At 35.2% G+C, this 26969-nt stretch overlaps 1 protein-coding gene across 4 annotated transcripts in view; it reads left to right on the top strand.

Annotated features, from left to right (window-relative positions):
* Positions 1-26969, top strand: part of LOC114053906 (trafficking protein particle complex subunit 8) — a 135806-nt gene that overhangs the window by 67988 nt on the left and 40849 nt on the right. For all 4 annotated transcript variants that reach the window (XM_027877030.1, XM_027877028.1, XM_027877027.1 and 1 more), the window contains 8 exons: positions 5340-5564; positions 6674-6782; positions 7052-7246; positions 7521-7651; positions 10414-10488; positions 11113-11239; positions 13011-13168; positions 21089-21525. In XM_027877030.1, coding sequence (XP_027732831.1) covers positions 5340-5564; positions 6674-6782; positions 7052-7246; positions 7521-7651; positions 10414-10488; positions 11113-11239; positions 13011-13168; positions 21089-21525 — 1457 coding nt within the window. The remainder of the gene's footprint in view (positions 1-5339; positions 5565-6673; positions 6783-7051; positions 7247-7520; positions 7652-10413; positions 10489-11112; positions 11240-13010; positions 13169-21088; positions 21526-26969) is intronic.

Genomic DNA, 26969 nt, shown 5'->3' with positions numbered 1-26969 from the left:
CACCCCACCCTATAGGACTGTGCTTAGCTTTGTAGGGTAAATTATTCTTGGTCATAAGCCTATAACTTTGCCTATAATTTTTGGTCTTGTGTGATTCTGACGTTTGGTACTTTAATGGCTTCTTTCTGAGTGATTGCAGGATTTTTCTTTCACATGGTAGCTCTGGATTTTGGCTGATATTACTGGGATTTTCCTTTTTGGGGTTCCTTTCAGGAAGTGATTGGTAGATTCTGGCTTCACATAGCCCTTTGCTTTTACAGGCAATTTTTCTTTGACTTCCTGAAATATACTGTGATGGTCATTTTTTAAATTTTCTTGGGGTGTAGTGCGACTTAATTATATCTACCTGACATGTTTTCCAGTCCATTTAACATCAGGTATCTATCTGACATTTCCTTCTATTTTTTCAGTCTTTTGAATTTTTTTCTAATATTTCTTATTGTCTGTATGAAGTCATTGATTCCTCTTTGGTTTATTCTAAGTTCAAGGAAGTCTGTTACTTCGGTAAGATTTACCACTTTCTCTTCTAAACTATTTTCCTTTCAATTCTTTGAGTATTTGCAGTTGTAGTAGAATTTTTCTCCTTTTTGGGGGATTTCTAGATTTGTAATAATTTTTGATACTAGACTGATGCTTTACTCATCTCTGCAGATTTAGCTCCTGAATTGGGACTTTATGTCAGGGTCAGGCTATACCCCCTGCTATGCTTTTGGATGAGAGTAGTTGGCCCTGCTTGTTCTCATCCTGAGTTTCTGGATTCCTGTACTGACCTTCTCCTGGGGTTAAGCCCACCCATATCTTTGAGGTTCAGAGTGCTGGATCTTCAGGGTCTTTCATCAATGGCATCTCAAAATAGGTTGCTAGTAATCTTGGAGTTCTGGGCTAGCCTAATCCAAACCATGCTCACACTGGTTGCTGCCATGCCCACAAAGATCATCACTGTTCCCCAAAACTTCCAAGGGTCTAGCTATGAATATGCAACCTTCCATGGAATTTTTGGGGGGACTCCACTCCTGTAGCCTCTGGACAGAGAGCCCTGCAGGCTACAAGTATCTCTGGCTTATCTCTGGTCATGATAGCAAGGTTATAGGCTTTTTTGCCCACATTGACCTTGGCATTCCTATTGGCTCCCTTTCTTATTTTCCGTGGGTTATTGGCTGGGCTTTAAAAAGTCACTTATTCAAGTCTCTCATTGAATTTATTGGTCATTATTTGGACTAGTATGCATTTCAGGTTTTTGTTGGAGTACCCCAGTATGAGGTAACTGGCATTATGCCTCTGTTCAAGCAAATATTGGTCAGAAAAGAATCCACAGTTCTTGGAAGTATTTCTTTAAGCTATCTATAAGCATTTGGTCTCTTTTACTTCTTATTCTTGAGCCATAATTTCAAATAGTTCTTTTATTAGTCTTGGTATTGAATTCAGTGAGTACGAAGGTAAGAATTTCTGTACTTTTAAACCCTTACAACAGATGTTAGTTCACTAAATGTCTCATGAAATAATGTTCCTTAGTGAGTTTGTGCTCACAATGATACTATTTATACCACTTCTTTTATTTACCTCTCTGAAGAAAAACTGGGAGCCATACTTTCATATGGCTGCAACTTCTTTGTCTTTAGTTTTTATTTATAGCAAGATGTCAATATTAATGTAATAAAGTTCTCTCAGTAATGAATTAACCTTATTTGTCATTGGACTGAGTTCTCTTATTTAGAATATTCACCGTTAAGTTAATGTTTATAAACTTTCTATAAACTTTGTGACTTGTAGCATTCTTTGCCCCCCTTTGTTATCATGACTGTGGGAAGTAGAAAGGGGCTGAATAAGATTGAGGGTTATATTTTATTTTTCATTGTTTTAGTAGTCTTCGTGGCCAAAGAATTCATTACCTAATGGCTAAGTATTGGCTATATGCCTTTGCATATGTTGATAGTCTGGTCTTTGAATAACAAACAGTCTTTTGCTAGGACAGAACTTGAATACTTATCTGCATAATGTAGAACCTGCCATCATATACCCTCCTAGCATATATAGCCTGTCTTTGAGTACTGAGGTTCAGCTTCCACACCATAGTCAGGCATTGGAGTAGGACTTCTGTGGAGGTATAGAAATGGAACCTTAAAAAGAATTTCCTTTGTAATCCGAGTATTAATAGTAATAATTTACTAGTACTTTTTGGGGGGGGTGGGGTGGGGATGAGGCAGCTGTCTCTTACACCATTTCATAAGCATGAGATTTAATATAACCTAACTTTTTCTTTTGAAAATCAACTTTTACAAAATCAGTATCCTGGTTGGTGGATATAAAGAACAAATGAACTCTAAAATAGCCTTTACTGGGGCAGCTAGGTAGCGTAGTGGATAGAGCACCGCCCCTGAAGTCAGGAGGACCTCATTTCAAATCTGGCCTCATACCAAACACGTGACACTTACTAACTGTGTGACTCTGGGCAAGTCACTTAACCTCAATTGCCTAAAAAAAAAAGAAAAGAAAAAAATAGCCTTTACTGATCAGTTTTGTACCATTTTAATGCACCATGTATAATTTATGTGTAATTTCATTGTCTGTGTGTGTAGCCCATCCCTTTCTATCCTTCGGATGTCAAGGACCATGCTTTATCAAAACTTTGTATCTTCTTTAGCACCCACATGCTTTATGCAGTGAAGAAGGTTTATTGAATTGAATGACAGATCTTATATTGACAAAAGAAGTTGGCTCACCTCTGCTGAGGTTAGGAATTGGAGACTATACAACTACTTTTTGATATGTTATAGTGGGGATTACTTTTATGTATGGCTTGGACTATGTCTGCTGAGGTCCCTTTCTCACTCTCCTTCTGTGATTCTGTGAGAAGCTGTGTCACAGTGTACTAGTTTTGGAATCAGGAATATCTTGGTTCAAATTCTGCCTCTGACACTTGGTATCTATGTGGCTATAGGCAAGTTGCTTAACCATTCTAAAACTTTTTCCTCACTTGTAAAATGGAGATGGTAATATCTAACTCCCTAGCTCACAGGGCTCTATGATGGTTGAATATCTAAAGTGTTTTATAAACTAAAGTGCACTATAAATGGCAGTTAATTATTAATCAACCGTTCATATTATATATATTTTCTCAAAAACAATTTGAGTCATGCAGTATATGAAGTGTAACTTAATATTAGAGTTCATTTTTTTCTGAGAGAAAAAATGAATTATAGCTTTGGTCTTATATCATAGTAAATTTGCAATTGTATTGATATACTGGACTCTTGATTTTTAATCATTCAAGTAGTAGTAACCTTCTGTTTTATTTTGCCAGTACACATCAGAGGTCATTCCAGACACAATTAGGAAACAGCATTAGAAAAAGATATTAAATATGTAAAAAATTCAGGAAATCTTCTTTCTGAAAAAGCATGCTTTGCATTGCTATTACCAAGCCATGCAAGTTTAAAAAGGGAAGGCTGGTTTCTTGTAGAAGATCACATTAACTGACATCTGTAGAGCACTTTATGGTTTGCAAAGCAATTTGCATACATTATGTCATTTTATCCTTACAATAAACCTTCTAGGTCAAGGCTATAGTTATTATTCTCTCTATTATAAGCATTTATATAATGCCTACTATGTGCCAGACACCATGTTAAGCATTTTCCAAATATATCATGTGACCCTATGAGATAGGTACTGTTATTGTACCCATAGTTCACTTGAGGAAACTGAAGCAAACAGATGCTAAGTGACTTTCCTCAGAGTCACATAGCTTGTATGTGTCAGAGGCCAGCAATCTATTAACTGTCCCACCTAGCTGCTAAGATTAATTGGCTGTTGTTCAGATTATAGGCTTATCCTGTGGAGTGAAATGCTCTCATTTGTCAGACTTCAAGGCTGCCCCTCTTCAGGATTACTGTACTCTGAGGAGGCTGTGACTGCATAACTTGGTAGAGGGACAAGCAGGTCCTCCTAATTTAAAGATGCAGGTCTCCTGAGGATTGCTCTATTCTTAGCATGTATATCCAATGATAGTTTTTAAATAAGCTTTAAAACTATAGTTGTAAAATATAAAATCAGATGGTCTCATATCCTTAACGTACTTATGTTGGGTAGTGCATTTCATTACTGAGATGGTTTTTATGTCTTCAGCAACATATAGCAACATAGTGATAGATTACTATAACCATATTAATTTTGATATTTATTTAAAATAAGTGACCATAATTCTAATGATATTTTGTTTATATAGCTGTGTTATTTTCCACTCACTAATAAGTATTCCTCTCTTTTATTTAAGTCTAATAAAATATTTCTGTAAGCATATTTATGCCCCACTGTCTTCTTTCTCCTATAAAATTAAAGAAGATCTGAACAAGTTCTGTTAAAATAATAAAAATTATCACCAAGGCAACAAAAGTTTAGGTTATAAATTAGAAGAGTTAGAATAGATAAGTTTTCCAAGGTCTTATTAGGTTTTATAAAAATATCATAGATTCAGGGTTGGAAGGAACCTTAGAGGCCATTTACTTCAACCCCCTCATTTTACAGATACAGAAACTGAGACCCAGAAAGGCTACATGCCTTTTACAAGATCACACAAGGATTAAGTTTCAGGTCTGAGATTCTAACCAGATCCTTTGTGTCTACATCTGATCTTCTTTTTACTATACTGTATTGGAAATGGGCTTATCCTGTTTTACCTAAAAAGGTTTGTATGTAATTCCTGTGTTGAATTTTATAAATTTTTTGGATTAAAAAAATAGAATTGTTATTGAATGCAATTAGGGAAAATCTTTTTGTTTGGGAGAGCTAGAGAGAAAAACTTATGAATTATTGTAGTAAATCTTAATTAGTAAATATTCCGAGGAACAAGAATCTGTAGATTGGATAACAATATTTGAATGCCTTTATTGTAGATTATCTTAATGCTAATTTTTTTCTCATCATTGGTTAACTGGTACTTTTTTTGCTCTTTATATATAAATATTGTAATGAAAGGTAACATAATGGAAAGAACATTGCATTTAAAATTGTAGGACCTATGGGGCAGCTAGGTGGCGCAGTGGATAGAGCACTGGCCCTAAAGTCAGGAGGACCTGAATTCAAATGTGGCCTCAGACCAAACACTTGACACTTACTAGCTGCCTTTAAAAAAAAAAAATTGTAGGACCTGGATTCAGGCCCTGGTTCTGCCATTAACCATGTGACATAGGGTCAGTATCTCTAAGATCCTTTTCTAGCCTAACATTGCTTTGATTTTATATATTTTACACTATTGATTTTAAAATTTAAATCTATTTCAGTTTAAGAAAAACTTAGAAAAAGATATTACACTCGTAAAAATTAATGAAATTTTCTTTCAGAAAAAACATGCTTTACGTTGTTATTGCCAAGCCATGCAAGTTTACAAAGGGAAAGGCTGGTCTCTTGCAGAGGATCACATTAATTTCACTATTGGTCGTCAATCATTTACACTTCGACAGCTCGACAATGCAGTGTCTGCCTTTAAACACATTTTGATCAATGAGAGCAAACAACCTGCTGCTCAGCAAGGAGCCTTCCTCAGAGAATATCTTTACGTTTACAAGGTGAGTATTTCCTTATAGTAGGTGTTAAAAGAGTGTTGATACTTCGATATAAGTTGAAACCAATTTTAATAATATATCCAAATAAAAAGCCCTCTGTAACCATTTATAAGGTTGAGTTTTAAGTAAAAGGAGGAAAATAAGTGTGCTTTTTCCACAGGGGTATTTCTTAATCATTTAACCTTTTACTTCACACATATGGAAAAGGAACTGCGCTAAACATGAGTGTGGGTTGGACTGCCCCTATTTTAAGTAGCTCAGTATCTTTGAATATTTCTGGGACATTCTTGTGCCAGCAAAATGCAAGCTTCCTGAATGGGTTTTCTGATGGTCATGGCTAACCATCACAACTTCTACCTTGCTCTTGAGCTATCTACCTTTCCTTCTTTCTTCTCTCCTTTCTTCCCTTGATACTACTATTGCACAAAAGCAAGGGAGGGTACATGTTAGTAGAAGGATGTAACCATTAGTGTTTCTCCTTACCCTCTGCCTTGTGATGAGTTGTGGAATAACTCAGAAAAGCTTGTAGAAAGGGCAACAATGTTGCTGAGGTTTATTGATAGGAAAGTTATAATTTATTGTCATGCCTAAGTTGATAGTTTCTGAAGTTATTATATAGTTTAATTATATTTAATTATATTTTATATTAGAATTATAATTATATTTAATTAATTAATAATATTTAAACTGTCTATGATTTCATTGATACGGGTACTCCTTTGATTGATGCAGATTGAATCTTCTCCATATTTTAGTTTAAGGTGTGATGTTGCCCAAAAAACTCATTATCTGGTAAGCAGCTTTCTGATTATGAGCCAAATTGAACTTAGAAACGGTAACCTTCAGATCATACAACCTTTTTTTTGACCTGCAGTCAAAGTCTTTCCAGCTCGGTAAGGACCTGCTAGAAATTACATTTGGTTCATATTAAGAACCCAGTGTTATCACTTTCACACAATGAGGCTTAGTGTAGGATCTGAGTGGTAGAAGTATCTTAATATCCCTGTTTAATACGTATTTTATTTTCTTTAGTATTTTCAAGATAGTAATGAGTGAACATATTTTTTTTAAAAGTTGTTCTTTTCCCCTTTTAAAATTTTTTCCTCTTCTAGAATGTAAGTCAGTTGTCTCCAGATGGCCCTTTACCACAGCTTCCTTTACCGTATATTAACAGCTTGGCAACACGGGTTTTCTTTGGCCATGACAGAAGACCAGCAGAAGGTAAGTGAAATTATTATTTTTAACTATATTGTATCTTAGATATAACTCAAATATAAACACTTTGAACCAAATCTCAGCTTTTCTTGGATTGTCCCTAGTTTTCTTGCACAGACATTTCTTGCACAGACATAATAATTTTCATAATAAATAAAAATTTCATAAAGTGATTAAAAGTTTTTAAAAACAAAATCACATCAGCATCAGTCAACATTCATTTCTTTTGAGTAGTCATGTTCATATGCTCACTTGGGGGTCTTTTTTTTTTTTAGGTGAAAAGCAAGCAGCTACTCATATAAGTCTTGATCAGGAATATGATTCTGAATCTTCTCAGCAGTGGAGGGAACTTGAAGAGCAAGTTGTAGCTGTAATTAACAAAGGAATAATTCCATCAAATTTCCATCCAACACAATACTGTTTGAACAGCTATACAGATAATTCAAGATTTCCACTTGCAGTTGTAGAAGGTGATATATTTGAATTTTGCATTCTTTTTTTTTTTTTAACCTAAAGTTGACAAGTGGTTTTTTTCATATATGGGATTAGGAAACTAGCAGTTTTGAGGGCCAGATCATTTTTTTAATTATTTATTTTTTATTTTAATTATTTATTTTATTATTTTAATTAGTTATTTTTTTAATTATTTATTTTAATGGTGAAGAATTAAACCAAACCAGACCTGAACTGGTAAACTATTCACTGTTTATAAAATGTTCTTCAGTGTTGGCTTTTCTTTAATAGAACCAATAACTGTGGAAGTGGCTTTTAGAAACCCGTTGAAGGTTCCACTTTTGTTGACGGAATTATCTTTGCTTTGGAAATTCCAACCTAAAGGTTCAAATTCAAAGGATAATGAAGAAACAAAAGAACTAGTAAGTTATTAAAAGGTATTTGTAGTGAACGTTTCCACAATTATAATTTAGTAGATCGTCTAGTAATATTCAAACTTTGGACTTCTCATTGAATGGTACATATTTATTCTTAAGGGAGTCCTTAAAATAAGTTGTTGTTGAGTTGTTTTTCAGTTGTGTCTGACTCCTCGTGATCCCATTTGCGATTTTCTTGGCAAAGATATGGAAATGGTTTGCCATATCCTTCTCCTGCTTATTTTATAGACGAGAAACTGAGGCAAACAGGATTAAGTGACATACCCAGGGTTACATAGCTAGTAAGTGTCTGAGGCCAGATTTAAACAGATAAGTCTTCCTGACTCCAGGTCCAGTACTATATCCATTGTGCCACCTAGCTATGCTTAAAATATATTTTTGAGGAAGATATTGTTGCAGTGACTAATCATTCTGATCTAAATGGTTTACTTAAATTCTTCCTGCTGTTAACCAGTCTTTCATGGAAAATTATTCTCCATTCCAAATCTAGATATGTTAAATTAATGTAGTAGGACAAATTAGTTTCAATCAGAAAAGTATTCCACTTTTGCAATGCTGCCAGTGTTCAAGAAAAAGTTGAATTATTTTTAGTATAATTCCTTAAAAAGGTCAATAAGTTGCTAAAGACTTTGAAAATGTTCTATAAAAATAGTTGAAATAAAAATATTGGTGTTTTTAAAAGATGAATTTAATTTAGTTGGATTATTGATTTATGTGAAACTCTTAATTAGCATTTATTAAGCATCAGGTACTATACTAAGCATTGGGAATATAAAGAAAGGTAAAAGGCAGTCCCTGCTCTCAGAATGCTTACTGTCTAATTGGAGAGATCCTATGTAAACCACTATGTACAGACAAGATTTAAATCCCTGACAATAAGGGGGATTGGTAATGGCTTCCTGTAGAAGATGGGATTTTAGCTAGGATTTGAGGGAAGGCTACTAGGAGGCTAGTAAGCAATGATGAGGAGGGTGACTGTTCCAGACATAGGGGATATCCACTGAAAAAGCTGAGGTGAGAGTTGGAGTGTCTTGGTCAAGAAACAGCAAGAAGGTCAGCAATCACTGTGTCTTTGAATGCATGGTGGCAGGAGTGGGGGCAGGGTGGTTGGGGAAGTATAAATCATAAAACTGGGAAGGTACAAGGGACCGGGTTATGAAGTGCTTTATAATCCTCCAAAAGGATTTTATGTTTGATCTGAGATCTCCTAGAGTTTATTGAATTGAGGTGGGGGAGAGAGTTAAGAGGAGAGAGAGACATGAACAGACTTGTGCTTTAAAGATTACTTTGACAGCTGAGTGGAGGGTGGACTAGAGTGGGAAGAGATCAACCAGCTGACTATTGCAATAGTGTAGGTATGAAGTGAAGAAGGTCTGCCCTATGTTGGTATAAGAGTCAGAGAAAAGTAGGGGGTGTATATGAGAGATGTTCCAAAGGCAGAATTGATAGTCTTTAGCAGCTTATTAGATACAGGGTGATTGAGTGTGAAGAATTAAGGTTGACACCTACGTTGGAGACCTGGGTGACTGGGAAGATGGTAGTACCTTAATAATAATAGGGAAGTTTGGAAGAGGAGAAGTTTTTTGGGGAAAGTTAATGAGTTTGGTTTTGGATGTTTAAGACATGTGTGAGTCATCTCTAATGTTGACTGATTAAATGAAGCCATATAGTAAGTCCTTGAAACATTCCATAATAGAGTTTTCTTTAGTCATGAAATACCACTAGTAATAGATTATAATTATATATTTCCATGTTTTCTTATATTTCTTCAACTTTTCCACTGCATGCTAAACATTTTTCCTACAGTGGCCTCTGTTCTTTCACTCATGTTATTAAGGAAATTAGCATTCTGTCATATACTGACCACATTCTGAGAGGGTCAGAAGTCAGGTTCTACAGTGTCAATGTCCTAATGTAAGCTACTTTGACAAAAGCCTTTCATACCTGTGATATTTTGTTTCATTAGAATGTTTCTATTAAACATTGTGGTGGTTGTTCTGGGGAGCAGTTTGGAACTATGCCCAAAATGCTATAAAACTCTGCATACCCTTTGACCCAGCAATACCACTGTTTTCCAAAGAGATTTAAAAAAAGGTGGAGGGGGAGTGGAGAAGGAGAGGACCTATTTGTACAAACATATTTATATCAGCTGTTTTTGTGGTGGCAAAGAATTGGAAATTGAAGAGATGGCCCATCAATTGGGGAATGGCTGAACAAGTTGTGGTATATAATTGTGATTAAGTACTATTGTGCTATAAGAAATGACAAGCAGGATGATTTCAGAAAAGCTTGGAAACACTTACATGAAGTGATGCAAAGGAAAGTGAGCAGAATTAGGAAAACATTGTACACAATAACAGCAATATTATATGATGATCAACTGTGAGTGACATAGGTATTCTCAACAATGCAAAGATCCAAGAGAAATCTGAAGGACTTAAGATGAAAAACACTATCCACCTCCAGGGAATGAACTTAGGGAGTCAGAATGCAGATTGAAGCATACTATTTTTCACTTTTTTTGGGGGGGGAGAGGTCTGTTTTCTTTCACAACATGACTAATAAGGAAATATGTTCTGCATGATCACATATGTATAACTATGTCAAATTGCTTACCATTTTGGGGAGAAAACAGAGAGAATTTGTAACTCAAATTTTTTTTAAAAATTAATGTTAAAAATTGTTTTTACATACAATTGGGAAGAATAAAATATCATTAAAAAATAAATATTATGGTTGTTTTTCAGGTTACCTGTGGACATGAAATGATTGGAACTGAAGTTATATCAGAATTCTTAATTAATAGTGAGGAAATAAAAGTGGTAAATATTTGTCACATTTTCTAACATTTTACATTTTGTGTCTTACTGAAGTAATACTGTATACAAAAACAATCTGAACAAACTAGTTTATTTTGGATGGCTAATTTTTATGCTATATTATGTTTTCCTTATTTATACCTTGCTTATCACTATAATTCCTCATTGGATAGCTAGTAATATATTAAAACTGAAACTCTGGAGATAGAAAAAAAGAATTCTGTCTTATAGTAGAACCAGAATTGCTCAAGAGAACAAGTTTGTGATATTTTTGTTTGATAATTTCAAAATTATCCAAGTAAAGGGAATTTTGGATTTTTTTCTTGTGTGAATATATTTTCATGTCTGTATCTGATTATGGTTGAAGAAGATGTACTTTTTGTCTTGAATGAAAAGCAAAAATGAATTGCAGAATGAAATTGCAGAAAATTATTATTAAGCCACTAAAAATTATGCTTTTCTATAGTAAAAATTATTTGGTCTTAGAGTTTGTTTTCCTTCCTACTCTCCCCAAAATTAAGCTGTCCAGCTTTGTATTTTTTGCAGCATGATTATATATTTATTTGATAATTTTAACTAAGAAATTATAAGAATAAACAATAATAATAACTTGACATATCTCCACAGGCAAGGCTAAAGCTCTTTCCCCATCATATAGGGGAACTTCATATTCTGGGAGTTGTTTATAATCTCGGCACTATTCAGAGTTCAGTGGGGCTAGATGGTATTGGCTGTATTCCTGGATGTCATACAGGTAATAAAACGTTATCCTAATGAAAATAATCAAGTAAACATGGCTCATCTCATAGAATTTAGGTATGCCCTACATATTTTCCATTCATATTCAGATAAAGACATTTATTCAAATACATGAAAAAGACAAATTGAGTTTTAGTAAATTCCAACCCTTTAGTATATTCCAACCTTAATTTTTATTTTTTTTAAATACACATCATCTCTTTTTTTATATTTTCCCTTCTTAGGCTTATTTCATCTCTTTTTAGAACTCTCATTTATCTTTATTTTACCTCCTTTTCTTTTACATGGTCTACTACAGGTAAATTCTACTAGATCTTATTGAGCATTTCCATTGTTGTCAAATTCAGTTGATTCTGATTGAGATTTAAAACACTATCTATACATGGTTTACTTTTTTTTAACAAAAATAAAACATTCAGTATAAAGGAGGAAATAGTTCTAGACGTGATTGTTCTTTAGTATTTCAAGTGATGTAATTTCATCTCACTGTGGGTATTCTTCTTCTAACACTAATTTCTGTGCCTTAGCACCTGGGCAAGTTACTTGACCTCTCTCTCTCTATTTCCTCATTTGTAGAATAGGGATAATAGAACCTGTCTCACTAGGTTGTTCTGAGGAACAAATGAGATAACATATAAAGCATTTTACAAACCTTCAAGTTATATATAAATGCTCTGGGTCCCTAAGATATTTGCCTTCCACCTAACCTGGCTTGTTTTTGTTCAGATCTTCCATAGGATTTTGGAAGAGAGTGTGTGTGTGTGTGTGTGTGTGTGTGTGTGTGTGTGTGTGTGTGTGCAATCTTGGACTGTATGGAAGACCTTATATGTATTTTTCTTTGCTTTTCTTTACCATTGTCCCTCCTAGGGTACTTTTAGTGCTTTACTGCTGTGTGAATGGGGATTCTGAACTCCTCTAGGTCCTATTATATGCTGCCATCTTTTCACAGTTTCATGTATTTATATTTGATTTTAGGAGGTATCATCTGAGTGTTTATTTCAAGTGTGATTTCATAATTTTTTGATCGAAGGTTTTACTTCCAGGGAATCTGAAACTCACTACTTTACCTCTTCTTTTGAAACCTTCTACACAATAAGGATATACTTAAAGGCTGACTGAAGCAGAAAAAATATATACACATTACTATATTACTGTATATACTGCATATTAACATCATGCTCTAGAAAGATACTTTCTCCCCCTTAAGTATGATTTAAATATGTGATTGTCAGAGGACTTCTAGTTACAAGCTATATGGAGTCAAGGATCTGAGTTCAAATTCCTGCTCTGATACTTACATAGATTTATGCTGGTAATTTAATTTCTGGGCCTCAGTTTTCTCATCTGTAAAATGAGGGCAATCAGACTATATGACTGCTGATGTCCCTTGTAGCTCCATAGTTATCAGTAATCCAAAGTAATTGCAGAGCCGTAGTGAAATAAATAATCATTAAAATGTGTTTTCTTTGATGTCCTTTGCCTTTGTTTCATATTTGTTTTGTACATATTTCCCTTCCCCTTTCCTTGTAACAGATTAAAATAAAGAGAAAATACAGTTTACAAAACTAACCAACACATTGACTGTATTCAACTGTTTCATAGAATAGTTCTCTCTCGTTCTCCCTCCTAATCCCCATGAAGGGATATAAGACAAATAATTAAGCAGCATACTATTATTGGTAATAGTAGACTTAAAAATAAGACATGCTAAATGAATGCCAACTAATCTATACTCTTTGATTTCAGTGTTGATTTTTTTTTTCCAGGAAAACATCCTTCTAACATAATGTCAGTAAGAGGACGACAGGATTTAGAAATTCAAGGTCCTCGACTTAATAACACAAAAGAAGAGAAAACATCTATTAAGTATGGTCCTGATCGCCGTTTAGATCCCATTATTACTGAAGAAATGCCATTATTGGAGGTATGGATTGATTATTCAGCAATGAGTATTAAAAACAGTACTACTTACAAAGGGTTGATTTGTTAAAATAAGCATGCAGAATGACCCTAGTGATACCTGGCACTCAAAATGTTGTGTTTGAATTATTAACAGAAATTGAATATATAGGTAGTGGTAAGCTATTGATATTCATATCAGGTTTACCATCTCTTTGAGACAGATGAGTATGGGAAAGGTTGAGTTGAAGTTTTCCAGGTCAGTTAAAAAAGTTGATAAGTGATGTACAATTATTTTTCTTTTGGTCTTGAACCTTCCCACTGATTGCTTAGGTTTCTTTGGTTTTGATCCTTAGTTCCATCCATTCCTTTTACAGTTTCTCAGTTTTTCAACTTAGTTTATAAAAGTGACTCAAACTGCATGTTTCTTTCAGTGAGTGATGAATCTCCTTTATAGCTGGATTGAGCTTTACTTATGTTATCTATAGAACAGAGTTTACTTTCTAGGCTAGCTGCATCATCATCATCTGCATCATGGATACATCGTATCCATGTTTTGTATAACGTAAGGCTTGAAATAAGAACGTTGAACAACTTGTCTTCTAAACTTTAATAAATTTGATTTTAAATGCCATTTATGGATTGTTTCTATCTTAACTGTGAAAGCTTGAATTCATGAAGAATATGTGAAGAATACCTTACATAAAAATTAAGCATCCCTGATAGATAGGTATCATATAGAATAGAATTCTAAAATTTCCTCACTTAGAAGTTACATATGTAAATGAAATCACAGGCCTAGTCCTAATTCTTGTTCCTTATGAGGGTATACCAATTCTAAGAAATTATGTACTGTATTGTAATTTATCATTTTGGCAAGTTAGCTATAGTAAGATGTACCTGATATGTAAAAGATAGAGATTGGGACTAGACTTCTAATTTCATGTGAAGAGAATGTCTAGATGAGGAAACTCTCTGCTAATGCAAGTTGGCACCTCTTCAACTTGTAGCTTTGGAGTGCTGCTTTGAGCATTAAAATGTTAAGTTACTTGTCCAGGGCCACTTGTCATAGGCAAAACTTGAAACTAGGACTCCTGGGCTCATGCTCTTTCTGGAATGCTGCGTTGAGTGTAAGCAAAGGATATATTTTTTTTCCTACATTTTTTCTATATAACTTGTAATTGAGAAAACATCTATTCTTGTCAGTTATAACATAAAAAGAATCAAAGATCTTTAACAACTAGAAAGCCATTTAAAATATGGAAATACTGGTAAAAGTGAAAGAAAGTAATTTTTGTATTAGTAGAAAATATTTTCTGCTAATACCTCCCAATTCCCACCCGTTACTTAGTTTATTTGTTAGATGAATGTAATGTTGATCTTTTCATCTCCATTTTAATTTGGATACTTTAAATTCTAAGTATACTCTGTATAGCTTCCCTATCAGGGACATTTACAAACTTTGAAAAATTTGCAAAGGTTGGAAGAGGGCTCAAGACACAGAGTATAGGAAAACATTCTTTTGTGTGGTTAATTTTAAGTTTCATATCCATTAAGAGGATAGATTTTTAGAAAATCTCCCACATCTTATTAAATTTTAGTCATCCAGATAATATTGAAAATAGAGAAAAAATTATTAAAACTGAAACTTAATATCTGTGGGAAATGGGGAGAGGAGTTTGCAATGCCCCATTTCTGTCCCTATTTTGAAAACAACGAAAGATATAATAACACACTTCTGGATAGAATTGGCTCCTCCAGAGATTAGTATCCGGATTGACCTCATTTGTCATTTTGTTAAATGATTTTGGACGGTGACTACACAAGGAATTCTCCAAGTTTGCTGTTATCATTAAATTATGGTAGTGAAATACCAAGCTTCTAGGAACAAACTGTAAGACAATCTAATAAAGTTTTGTGAGTAAACAAAAAAAAAGGCAGATGAACTATAGTTCAAGGTTAAGGAAATATGCTCAAAAAAAATAGCATGAAAGCATAATTATGTAACAGTGGAATCTATCTGAAAAGGGCTTCGTCTCAGGACCTTGATAAAAGACATGAGAAATTTTATGGACTCTAAAAGACTGTGATTCAATAGTCATATGGGCCAGAAAGACCAAAATTCTGAGTACCATTAAGCAGGACAACAAAATTCATATAGAAAAAATATATCGTGTCTGTATCTGAAATACTGTATAGGCTTCTAGTTACTTTCCATCTATAAAGATCATAAAGCTATGAAAGTCCAGAGAAAGGACACAAAAATAGTCAAAATGAGGTTGCTGTATTAGCAATCTCTAAATCAGTATTCTTTAGGTTGTAAAGATTATATTTCAGATGGAGTACAGGTACAATTTATCATAAACATGATGAGGAGCAGTGAAGCATAGGGAAGAGAAGGCTGGCACAGCATCAGAAAGACCTGAGTATCTAGGCAAGTTATGTAACCTTTTGGTGATTCAACTTTATAGAAGACTCTAAGGTACAGAACATTTATATCTGTGGTAAGAACATCCACATAGGAAGTTCTTAACACCAATAAAATCACCAGACTGGACCACATACATAAAAAAACAGTGGAATAGGGTAAAAAGGTCTCATTCACCATATCTTAAAATATATGAGATTTGGTTCTTAAAAACAGAAAGGAAGCTGGGCTTGGGGGCACATGCCAATGATCCCAGCTCCCAGGGAGGCTGAGAGATCTCTTGAGCTTGGGAGTTTCTAGCTGTATTGGACTACTCCAGGAAAGAAATGCCCATTAGATATCCACACTAAGTGTGACATTAGTGAGGACCCCTCCTCATCCCCACCCCAGAATAGGGGGCCACCAGGTTGCCTAAGGAGGGAACCAGCCCAGGTCAGAAATGGAAAAGGCCAAAGCAATGGGGCTGTGAGTTACCCCTACCTTTCCGGGATGGGCAAGGTAGGCAAACATCCTGTTGGAAGGAAGGAAAGAGGGAAGAGGGATGAAAAGAAAGGAAGAAGTGAAGAAGTTAAGGAGGGAGGGGGAGAAAGAGAGAACGTGAAAGAGGGAAAAAGAAAGGAGGTTAGTTTAAGACAAATCAAGGAAGTAGTTATGCAGAAGACCTTTTCCATCTGTAATTCAATGTGTCATGCCCATGTTATTGGAAGGCCTGGAATATTTCAGAATGAATTATTTAGGAATAAATATGACACAGCTGTTAGTCTTTAAAGAGCAACATTTCTGTAATTTGATTAAGGTTGATAACTGATAACAGAGAGAAGGCTGAGCTGCTCACTTGTTACTTTGCATGTTTTTTTCTGCCATGTAGAACAAATCTTGTACCACAGACAACAGCACAAAAGAAATAAATAGGGAGTTGATGACAAATGTGAGTAAGGGAATAGAAATGAGCACCTAGCTGCCCATGATGAATTTAGGTCATTTGGCTCAGATAAATTACATCCTTTGGTACTGAAAGATCTGGAAGCTGTGATTGTCGGGCCACTTGCAGTGATATTTGAAAGATCATGGAAAATGGGAGAGGCATCACAAGATTAGAGAAGGGCAAATATTGTCCTGATTTTCAAAAAAGAGAAGATAATACTTTTCACTATAGGCCAGTGACCTTGACTTCAGTATCTGGGCATATTTTAGAACTGATCATGAAAAAGGAGGTTGGCAGACATTGAGAAAAGAAAGTAGTGATTACAAAAAACCAGGACAGCTTTATCCAGAATGCAGATTGCCAGACTAACCTCGTTCCCTTTTTTGACAAGATTACTAAAATAGAAGATGAGAGAAATGCTGTGGTGTAGTTTACCTAGATTTTAGCAAAGCTTTCTAATAAAATAGGCCATACTACTCTTTTGGAGATATAGATTAGACAAGAATACAGTTAATTCATGTAAGAACTGGTTAGATAGGCTCAAAAAATAGCTAATGGCTCAGTGTTAACCTGGCAGTTCTCCAGTAGAAGAGGCAATCTGTCTGTGGCACTGTGATATTCAACTTTTTAAAGCATTGAACTTAACAAACACCAAATAAAATGGGCATTTCCATGTACCTAGTGTAACAAGAAAGATGCTTGTACATAAAATTGCAAATCTCTATTATGTACAGTTTGCTTTTCTTTTAAATATGTAAATAAATTCAATATGTAGCTTTTAAAGTTGTCTCACTTATCTGTGATTCTTTCTGGCCTTCTCTTTCTCTTTCCCCCCAATTATCAAGCATTTTCCTTCCCTCTTACCTCTCCCTATTCACTGAAAAGAAATATTGAAAGAAAGAAGAAATACGGAATCCTTGGATCATAAGCAGGTTGTGACAAAATAAATTCTCACTTTGGCCATGTCCAAAAATATGTTTTTTATTTTGCATTGGTCCATCAACTCTCCTTCATGAGGTAGGCAGCATTCTTTTCAGTTCTCTGCAATTGTGGTTGATCATTGCACATGTGGTCTCAAGGATGCAGGTTCCCCACCCCTGGGGTAGAACATTGGGCTGAATGTAATAAGCTGAAATTCAGTAGGGATAAATTTAAAGTCTTACACTTGGGTACCAAAAAATTCATCTTCACAGTCCTTGATGTGGCATACATTGTTAGACAACAGTTAGGAAAAATATGCTGGGAACTCAGGTGACTTGGGAGCTTACTATTGGTAGTATAATGTTGCCGCCCAAAAAAACATAATCTTTGGCTATATTAAGAGGAATAATTTCCAGGAATAGGGAATACTCATCTAGAGTATTGTTTTCAGTTTTGGGTGCCTCACTTTAAGAAGGTTTATGATAAACTGAAAAATATCCAGAGGAGGGCAGTCATGCTGAAGGACCTTGAGTCTATGTCACATGAGGACCAGTTGAAGGAATTGGACGTGGTTAGCCTGGAGAAGAGAGGATGTAAGAAGCAGGAGGGAGAAGACTGGAGGAAATGAAAGCTATGGCTGTAAGGCAGCTAGCTGGTGGCACAGTGAATACAGCACTGGGCCTGGAGTCAGGAAATCCTCAGTTCACATTCATCCTCAGACACTTACTGTGTGACCCTGGGTAAGTCACTTAATTTCACTTATCTTCAGTTTCCTCAGTTGTAAAATGGGAATAATGATAATACAATGATACTACATCACAAGGTTATTGTGAGGATCAAATGAGATGATATTTGTAAAAAGTGCTTAGTACAGAGCCTCACATCTGATAGGTGTTATAGAAATGTTTATTCTTCCCTCTGTTCAAGTCTGTGGAGGCCTATCATGTGGAAGTGGAATTTGATTTGTTCTGCGTGGCTACCAAGGGCTGAACTAGGAGCAATGGGTAGAAGTTGTGAAGAGGCCAATTTAGGCATAATAACAAGAAAAATTTCCTAACAATTAGAGCTGTCCATGCCTTGAGAAATAGTAGGTTCCCCACTTTGGAGATATTCAGGTAGAAGTTGGATGACCATTTGCTGGTTGTATTGTAGTAGGCATTCCTTATGTGTTTGGATTGGAGTAGATGCAGCCAGATGTACAGCGGATAGAGCTCTGGGCCTGGAGTCCAAGAGATCTAGGTTCATATCCAGCCTCAGACTTTTAATAGCTGTATGACCCTGGACAAGTCACTTAACCTCTGTCTTTGCTTAATTGTAAAAGGGATAGCACCCTTTAGAAAAAGAATAGCACCTACTTTATGGAGTCATTATGAAGATCAAATGAGAACATTTGTAAAGTGCTTAGCACAGTGCCTAGAACATAATAGACACTTAATAAATGCTTATCTCCCTACACACAACACACACACACACACACATATACACACACCCACCCACATATACCTCTTGAAGTAGTTGGGCCACTGAAGTCTCTTACTGCTCCTCAAATTCTGTGATTCAGTGACCTATTCACACCACCCCTGTCATCTTATCCTTCCCTCTTTTGTCTGACAATCCATTTCCTTAATGCTTGTCAAAGTGTCTTTATTTCTGAGTTACTTTTGAGCCACCTCCGTTTTAGTTGGTACAGTTGTTAGAATACCCAGACTACTGAATTAGTGGTCTTCATAAATATGTTGATTGATTGACAAGTTTACCTCTTTTGGAGACTCATGAGGAGGACCTGTTCTTTTGGAAGGAGCCTAATGACTTTATTACTGATTTTTTGATGAGATTAATGGAGGGATTACTGGGGGGGGGACGACACACACTGGAACTTTAGCTTTATAAATACCCAGAATGGTGATTACACTAAATTATTGCATAACTGTGTTCTGTAATAATGCTGACCATACCTTAATTTTTAAAAAATGCAGTCTTAAACATAAAGGCATTTTAAAACTTCCAGGAATAATTCCACTGGAGGTTTCAGAAATCATTCAAGAATAGAAGTGTCTACAGAGAGTTTTACCAAAACATCTTTTTCTTTTAACTTTGTTCCTCTGCTAGTTTTCCTTGTTGGTTCTCTGCCTTTCCTTACTATAACAGTTGAGTGCCTTCTGAAAGTCCCTTATTAGTAGGTCATTATGATATTCTGTTTTTATATATGTGTGTGTGTATCTATATATACATATGTATACACACACACACACACATATATTCATATAAAAACACATTTTTCCCTTTTCCCTTGTGCTAAAATAAAGGAAACATCATCTTGCCCACCATCCCCATATTACCAATGTATAAATAATAAATATTTGAAGTATTTTTTCTTTTCAGTTGAGGTGTGATATAGGATGAGAAATTGGAAGTTGTTGAGTAAATACATCACTAGTTTTTACATACAGTGGTATAACTATGCTTGCACTGACTAGAGGTCAAAGTATGATTATAATTTCTAAAGTTCCAAAAAGATACATGGTCCATGGGCTGCATACTGCCTACCACACTCTGGAGGGAGGTTTGAACTAGATTAAAATGCATGTGGGGAATATTTAAGAAATAAAAGTACAGTAAAACAAAGTTGATGTTAAATATGTGGTTTTCTAAGATAATATAAGACCCACAGGGATCCTTATATATGGTTTAGTGGCTGTTGTTTCTATTTGGGTTAGGCACCACTGCTATTGAATTCCCTCTTATTATCCCTTTCTTGCCAGCCTGTCAGACTGTACCTATTGTTAGGGTAGTCAGAATTTCATTTTCTTGAGATTTATTCCCAAACAAAATATTCTTAAATATGCCACTGAATTGTAGATATAACTTTATAATTAATTTGCCTGCAAAGACAGTTTCCTTGTTTTGATTATGATTAATGAAGTGCTTATAAAAAGTCTTGCTAAATGTATTTTTGTTAAAAAGTACAGACTCAAAAGAAAAATAGGAAAACTATTCTATATGTCAGCCATACTAATCAATATTGTTTTAGACTATTTAAATAACTAGACAATATGAGGGTGGATTATTGTTGTGGTGTAGGAAGTGATTAATTGATGGACTTAGAAAAATATGGAAAGACTTGGACTTATAAAAGAAGATGTTGTCCACCCTCAGAGAAATAGAGGACAGACAAGTATGGTATGGTCCTACGTAGATGCATATGAATGTATATGTCTATATATGATTATGATTATAGGTACCTCTGTGTGTGTGTGTGTGTGTGTGTATTTAATTGTAGCCTTCAGGATGGGGGGGGAGAGGAAGGGGAGAAAAAGAACAAAGTAAAAAGTGTGCAGCAAAGAATAAAAGAAAATTTACAAGGAAGCAAAGGAAAGATGGACAGCTCTGAACACGATGTGTAGTATTTACAGGCTTTCTTGAAATTGAAATTTATTATTGAAAATTATTATTGAATCCTCTCTTATGTTCTGCCATGCACATGGCAATGCTTTTTTTTCTTATTTTGTATTTAAGTTTATAATCTGTTTTTTTCTTATTGTGTACTTAAGTTTCAGTATTTTAAGTTTAAAATAAATTAATTTTTTTAAAAAAGTAGAGACTCAGCTGTAGAAAGAAGTTCAAGAAATATTTGATAGCCAAAATAATAATTTTTTCCTCCCCCAATGCAGGTGTTCTTTATAAATTTTCCTACAGGACTTCTTTGTGGGGAAATCCGAAAAGCATATGTTGAATTTGTCAACGTCAGCAAGTGTCCTCTTACTGGATTGAAGGTTGTTTCTAAACGTCCAGAGTTTTTTACTTTTGGTGGTAATACTGAGGCTCTCACACCTCTGAGCCCCTCGGCATCTGAGAACTGTAGTGCTTACAAGACTGTTGTGGCAGATTCTACCTCTGGGGCTACTGCCCTCACATCATCAGCTTCCTCGGTAGACTTTGGCTTAGGAAGTCAGCCAGAAGTTATTCATGTGCCCCTTCCTGACTCTGTTCTTCTACCTGGGGCTTCGGTCCAGCTGCCTATGTGGTTACGTGGACCAGATGAAGAAGGTGTTCATGAAATAAACTTTTTGTTTTATTATGAAAGTATTAAAAAGCAGTCTAACATCTGGTGAGTATTTTTAAATTTTTCTAAGATAAACTTCCATTTTTAATGTGTTTTTTAAAATGTGCATATTATTAATATACTACCATTTTCAAAAGGAAAACAATCACCCCTCTTCTTTACTATACATAATGTTTATGCCTCAGGTTGTGCCTAATATCTCTGAACTGCCTGGCTGCAAGATTTGACAGAGGTGGACTCTAATCTCTAAGACCACTTCCAGCTCCAAAATGCAATGATTCTGATATGGCCAAAGGTTCCATAAATTTCCAGGTGACCACTGTGTCAACCCAGTGTAATTGGATATCGTTCATACTTGAAGAAGCTATTTAACCCATCATCAGGAGGGTGTGTGCTTTGACATTATTTTCTTCCTTTAGTGGATTTAATTATGTGCCTATCCGTTCACTGTTTCACACAGAACCTTTTGTAACCAGTATATACATTTCCAAAATTGCCGACTCATATTACAATTTATTTTATGTCATGGGACAGAATGAAGCTAATTAATTAGCTCACATGAAGGATTGCTTATCTTGGTCATAATTCAGCATATAGCACAGCAGAATCCTATTTGTGTAATGGCTGTTTCAGGAAAATATTTGAAAATGACTTTCTTTTCTATGTTTACTTTAATAGAGCTTTTGAAATATTTTATAGGGCAGTTTCAGACCATAAAAAAAAACAAAACTGGTTTGTTTTAGTCAACACTGACAATTAAATGTCAAACAAGAGACTTATTCAATGGACCCTTTCTATCAGTGCTTATCATAAACACCTTAGGAAATAAGGGCAAGCAGTGTGTAGCATGAATGAAATGATAACAGATTTGGGGCAGAAATGATGGTCCAAATTTCAGGATAATTCACAAAGCTGAATTAAAAATTGACTTTCCTGGGTTATTTCAAAATATAACCACCATTTATAATGTTGACTTGTAGAACTAATTTTTCAGTAGAAATAAACATCTGACATATAAGTGGACTTTTAGAACAGAACTAAAAGACATAATTTATTTGAACAATCAATTCCTGAAATGATTGTAATTTTTACATTTTACTAGTAAAAAATTTTTTTGGTCAAGAGTGTCACCATTTGAAAAAATTGGCTCAGTTCTCCTTTTGGAAGTGAATGAGTTTAAATGTTAACAAGAAAAAATAAGTCAATCTACTTTTGAAATACCATGACTTCTATTTAAGTCATTAGTAGTATATGACTTTTTTAATTAGTTAGAAATAAGCAAAATTAAAAATTAAAATATAAACATATATTCCTCTAAAGTTTGCAGAGCACTTTTACATAAATCTCAGTTCTTCAAATAACTGTGAAATCAGTCCTGTTGGTGTCCCCATTTTCCAAGGAGGAAATTGACAAGTAACTTGCTCAGAGTTCACAAAGCTGTTTAGAGTCTGAGGTCATTCTTCTCTGCTGGAGTATATCAGTGAGCCTATCTGTGTTACTTAGGGGTTTTTCAGGGTTTGGTTACCAAAGGGAATAGAAACTTTAACTAGCAACCAAGATTTCATTTATAAAGAATTTTTTTTAATTAATTTATTTTGAATTGTCAACAATCACTTCCATAAGCTTTTGAGTTTTAAATTTTTCTCCCCCTCCTTTCCTATCTCCTTCCCCAAGACAGCGTGCAATCTGATATAAGCTATACATATACATTCCTATTAAACATTTTCACATTAGTGATGTTGTAAGTAAGAATTAGAATCAATAGGAGGAACCACCAGAAAGAGGAAACAAAAACACAACAGAAGAAAAAAATAGCAAATAATATGCTTCGATCTGCATTCAAACTCCATAGTTCTTTCTTCTTTGTGGATAGCACTTTCCATCACGAGGCCTTTGGAGATGTCTTAGATCCTTGTATTGCTGAGAAGGGTTAAGTTTATCAATATTAGTCATCGCACAACGTGGCTGTTTACAATGTTCTCCTGGTTCTGCTCACTTCACTAAGCATCAGACCATACAAGTCTTTCTAGGTTTTTCTGAATTCAGCCTGTTCATCATTTCTTATAAAGAATTTGTTAAAAAAAAAAAAAAAAGAATTTACATTTAAGGTTAACTATTCAGAACTGTAGCTAACCTATCAATTTAAACTGAGAAATATTCCTTCTATAATTTCTTCATCCTTCTTCAAAGAAACAAAACATTTGAAGTGATGTTAATTGCTGATTGTAGCCTTAACCTTATTTAGAAGTAAAAATAACTTTGTTTATTGTCAGCAGATTTACTCAGACCTAGGTGGGCAATTCTCTGTAGCTCTGGAATATTTAGTTACCTGTTTTCAGGATGATTTAGGAACAAATCACATTTTCTGACTAAGATATAAACAATTATTAAACCATGCATAGCATGTATTCCTACATATCAAATTCATTTCTACAAACATTTTTATGCCAAGCACTGTACTAGGTGCTGGAGATTCAGAGAATAGTTTCTACACTCAAGGAGGTTACATTCTTTTAAGGGAGATAGCATGTATATATTTAAGTATAAACAGAGTAAGTACTAACAAAATACAAGATATAATTAGGGGAGGGAGAGTGGTAGAGAGTTGAGATCAGAAATGTTTTTTGTTTTTTTTTTTGTTTTGTTGGTTTTTTTTAGTTGTTAGGCAATTGGGGTTAGGTGACTTGCCCAGGGTCACACAGCTTGTAAGTGTCAAGTGTTGGTCTGAGGCCGGATTTGAACTCAGGTTCTCCTGAATGCAGGACCGGTGCTCTATCCACTGTGCCACCTAGCTGCCCCTGAGATCAGAAATGTTTTATGTGGCAGGTGGTACTTGATCTGAGTCTTGAAGGAATTATGGAAATTTCTTTTGGGAAGCAATTAATTGTAATGGATAAAGAAGACAGTAGTTTTACATGAAGGAGAAAATACAGGTCAGGAATTTCAAAAGGAGAGGACTGCATGTGGGGAATTATGAAAAAATTGACTTCCTCCTAGCAAAAGGTATATAATTTATTTTATCTAGAGAGTTTAAAAGAGGGACAGTTGGTGTGGAGGTCCCAAAAGCCATGCTTAGAAGTCTAAAGTTTGATGCGGTGGCTGTTTTAGAGTAAGGATTAATGTGGGAGTGTGGGGAGATATAGATGCTATTAGAACAATATATCTGAACAGCTGTATGTGGATGCTAATTGTATACAGGCTAGATGTCTAAGCTAAAGGATTACAATAGGGAATAAATGGATATAAAAAGTTTTAAATGTATAGGAAGGAACCATTGACCACTGAGTTAAGAGCCAGTTGTGAAAGGAAAGCATCAGATGTAGGATCATAGTTCTAGAACCGATGGTGACCTCAGAGGCCATCAAGTTCAACTCTGTTATTTTTCAGATGAGTAAAATGAGACAGGAATTCAAAGTGATTTTTCCAAAGTTATACAGGTAGTGGTGGAGGTGGGATTCTAAATTGGCTTCTGACTGCAGAGCGTTGCTCAGACTAGGGGGAGCTTTTTGGAATAGGTTGAACACTTGGGTCAAGAAGTCTTCTGGTGTCACTATTTTTACCACTCATTTGGCATTTGCTACATACGGCATTCATTCATTCATTCATTCATTCATTTATTTATTTAATGTCACTTGATCATAGGACTCTAGATTTAGAGATGGAAGGGGCCCTAAGGGTCATGTAAGGCCCAGAAAGGGGACATGACTTGTGAAAGGTCACACAAATAGTAAAGGGCAGAGTAAGGAATTGGTCTCACGTGTCTGACTCTAAAGCCAGAACTCTTTATCCTCTCTGACTATATTTATTTCAACAGTATTGATTATTTGACCTCCATATTACAAAGCATTGTACTGGTTGCTGTAGCAGATACAAGAATAACTAAGGCTTGTTTCCTATCCTCAAGGAGCTCATAATTTTAACTGCCTTATATTAGTTATTTATATATAAGTACCATACAAATAGTAGAAGTAGAGAACTATAGAAAAGAGAGAGAGGATGGTATGATGAGGAAAGGCTTCCTGGAGGTGATATTTAATCTTAATTTAATTTAAGACTGAATAGGGTTTCTCTGTCTCTCTCTTTGTAAAGTTTCATTGATGTCTTTTGTTTTACTATCATAGTCATTTTATATACCTTAAACTGAACCTTTAAACTAAAATTTAAAAATATATACATTAAACCCATACGCTCTTCAGTGAGCTTTCCATTAAGAAAAAAAGTTAAGCAAAACTAATTGCCCAGTTAATCAAGTAGACTTTCAATATGTAGGAACGGTTACAGGGACAACGCATTGCAGGTAAAGACAACAGCACGTGCAAAAGCTTAGAGAAAAAAAATCAGGGAAAGCCCATGGCACACTCAGAGACTGATGGTTGTAGTGTAGTGCGTAAGGAGAGAGGGATGGAATGAGGCCTGTGACCTGGCAGGGAGGTGAAGTCAAGATAACAGCCAACCTTCAAGTCCGACTAATAAATTTGGGCTTTATTCATTAAGCATTTGGTAGGCTTTAGATTTTTTTTTTTTAAGCAGGGAAGTGGCATGATCAAAGCAGTGCTGTAGGAAAATGAATCTTGAAGTACTGCAATCAGAATTGATCAGACATGAGAAAAACAGGTGACTAGGAGACTAGTTAGAATGTTAGAGCATCATTATAATATTCTAGGTGCAAGGTAATAATAGCTGGCACTTGTATTTTAAGGTGTGCAAAATAGATAATTTATCCGTGTGCGTGCGTGTGTGTGTGTGTGTCTATCACTTTCTGAGGAAGGTGCTATTATTTCTGTTTCATACGTGAGGAAACAGTTTCCTCAGTTTATAGATGAGGAAATAGTCGAGCGATGTGATAGGGTCAAAAAGTGTCAGAGGCAGGATTGAAATGTATTTTTTTCTGACTCTGCAATGCCACCTACCTGCTTCTATTAATAAGGGTCTGAACTTTTGGTATTCAAGACTAAAAACACACACACACACACACACACACACACACACACACACGTCTATACCTTATACTACCTCCCACTCCACCCTCCCACTCCCTATCACTCTGTGGTACAGTAACACTGACCTTGCTCTACCTTGAGTAAGACACTTCATCTGCCGATTTGGGGCATATTCACTGGCCTCCAGGGCTCCTTCCTCATCTCTATTTCCTGGCTTGCTTCAGTTCTCTGCTAAAATCCCACCTTCTGCATGAAGCTTTTTGTGCTTCCCTGTAATCTAGTGCCTTCCCTCTCTTTATTATCTTCAATTTATTCTGTATACATCTTGTTTGTACATAGTTGTTTGCATGTTGTCTCCTCCATTAGTTTGTAACCTTTGAGAGTGGTCACTGTCTTTGACCTTTCTTTGTATCCCCCCCCAGTGGTGCCTGTCTCATGGTAGGTGCTTACTGAGTATATTGGCTGTGGGGGAAAAAAAATAAAGGAGCCACTTTGAGAGACTCAGAAGGAACAAGCCATAGAACTTGTAACTAGATGTGGGTGATATGG

This window comes from Vombatus ursinus, unplaced genomic scaffold (assembly GCF_900497805.2).
Source record: "Vombatus ursinus unplaced genomic scaffold, bare-nosed wombat genome assembly UNPS02014812.1, whole genome shotgun sequence".
Lineage (NCBI taxonomy): Eukaryota > Metazoa > Chordata > Mammalia > Diprotodontia > Vombatidae > Vombatus > Vombatus ursinus.
Note: the sequence above shows the minus strand (reverse complement) of the source record. Positions and strands in the feature narration are given on the sequence as shown.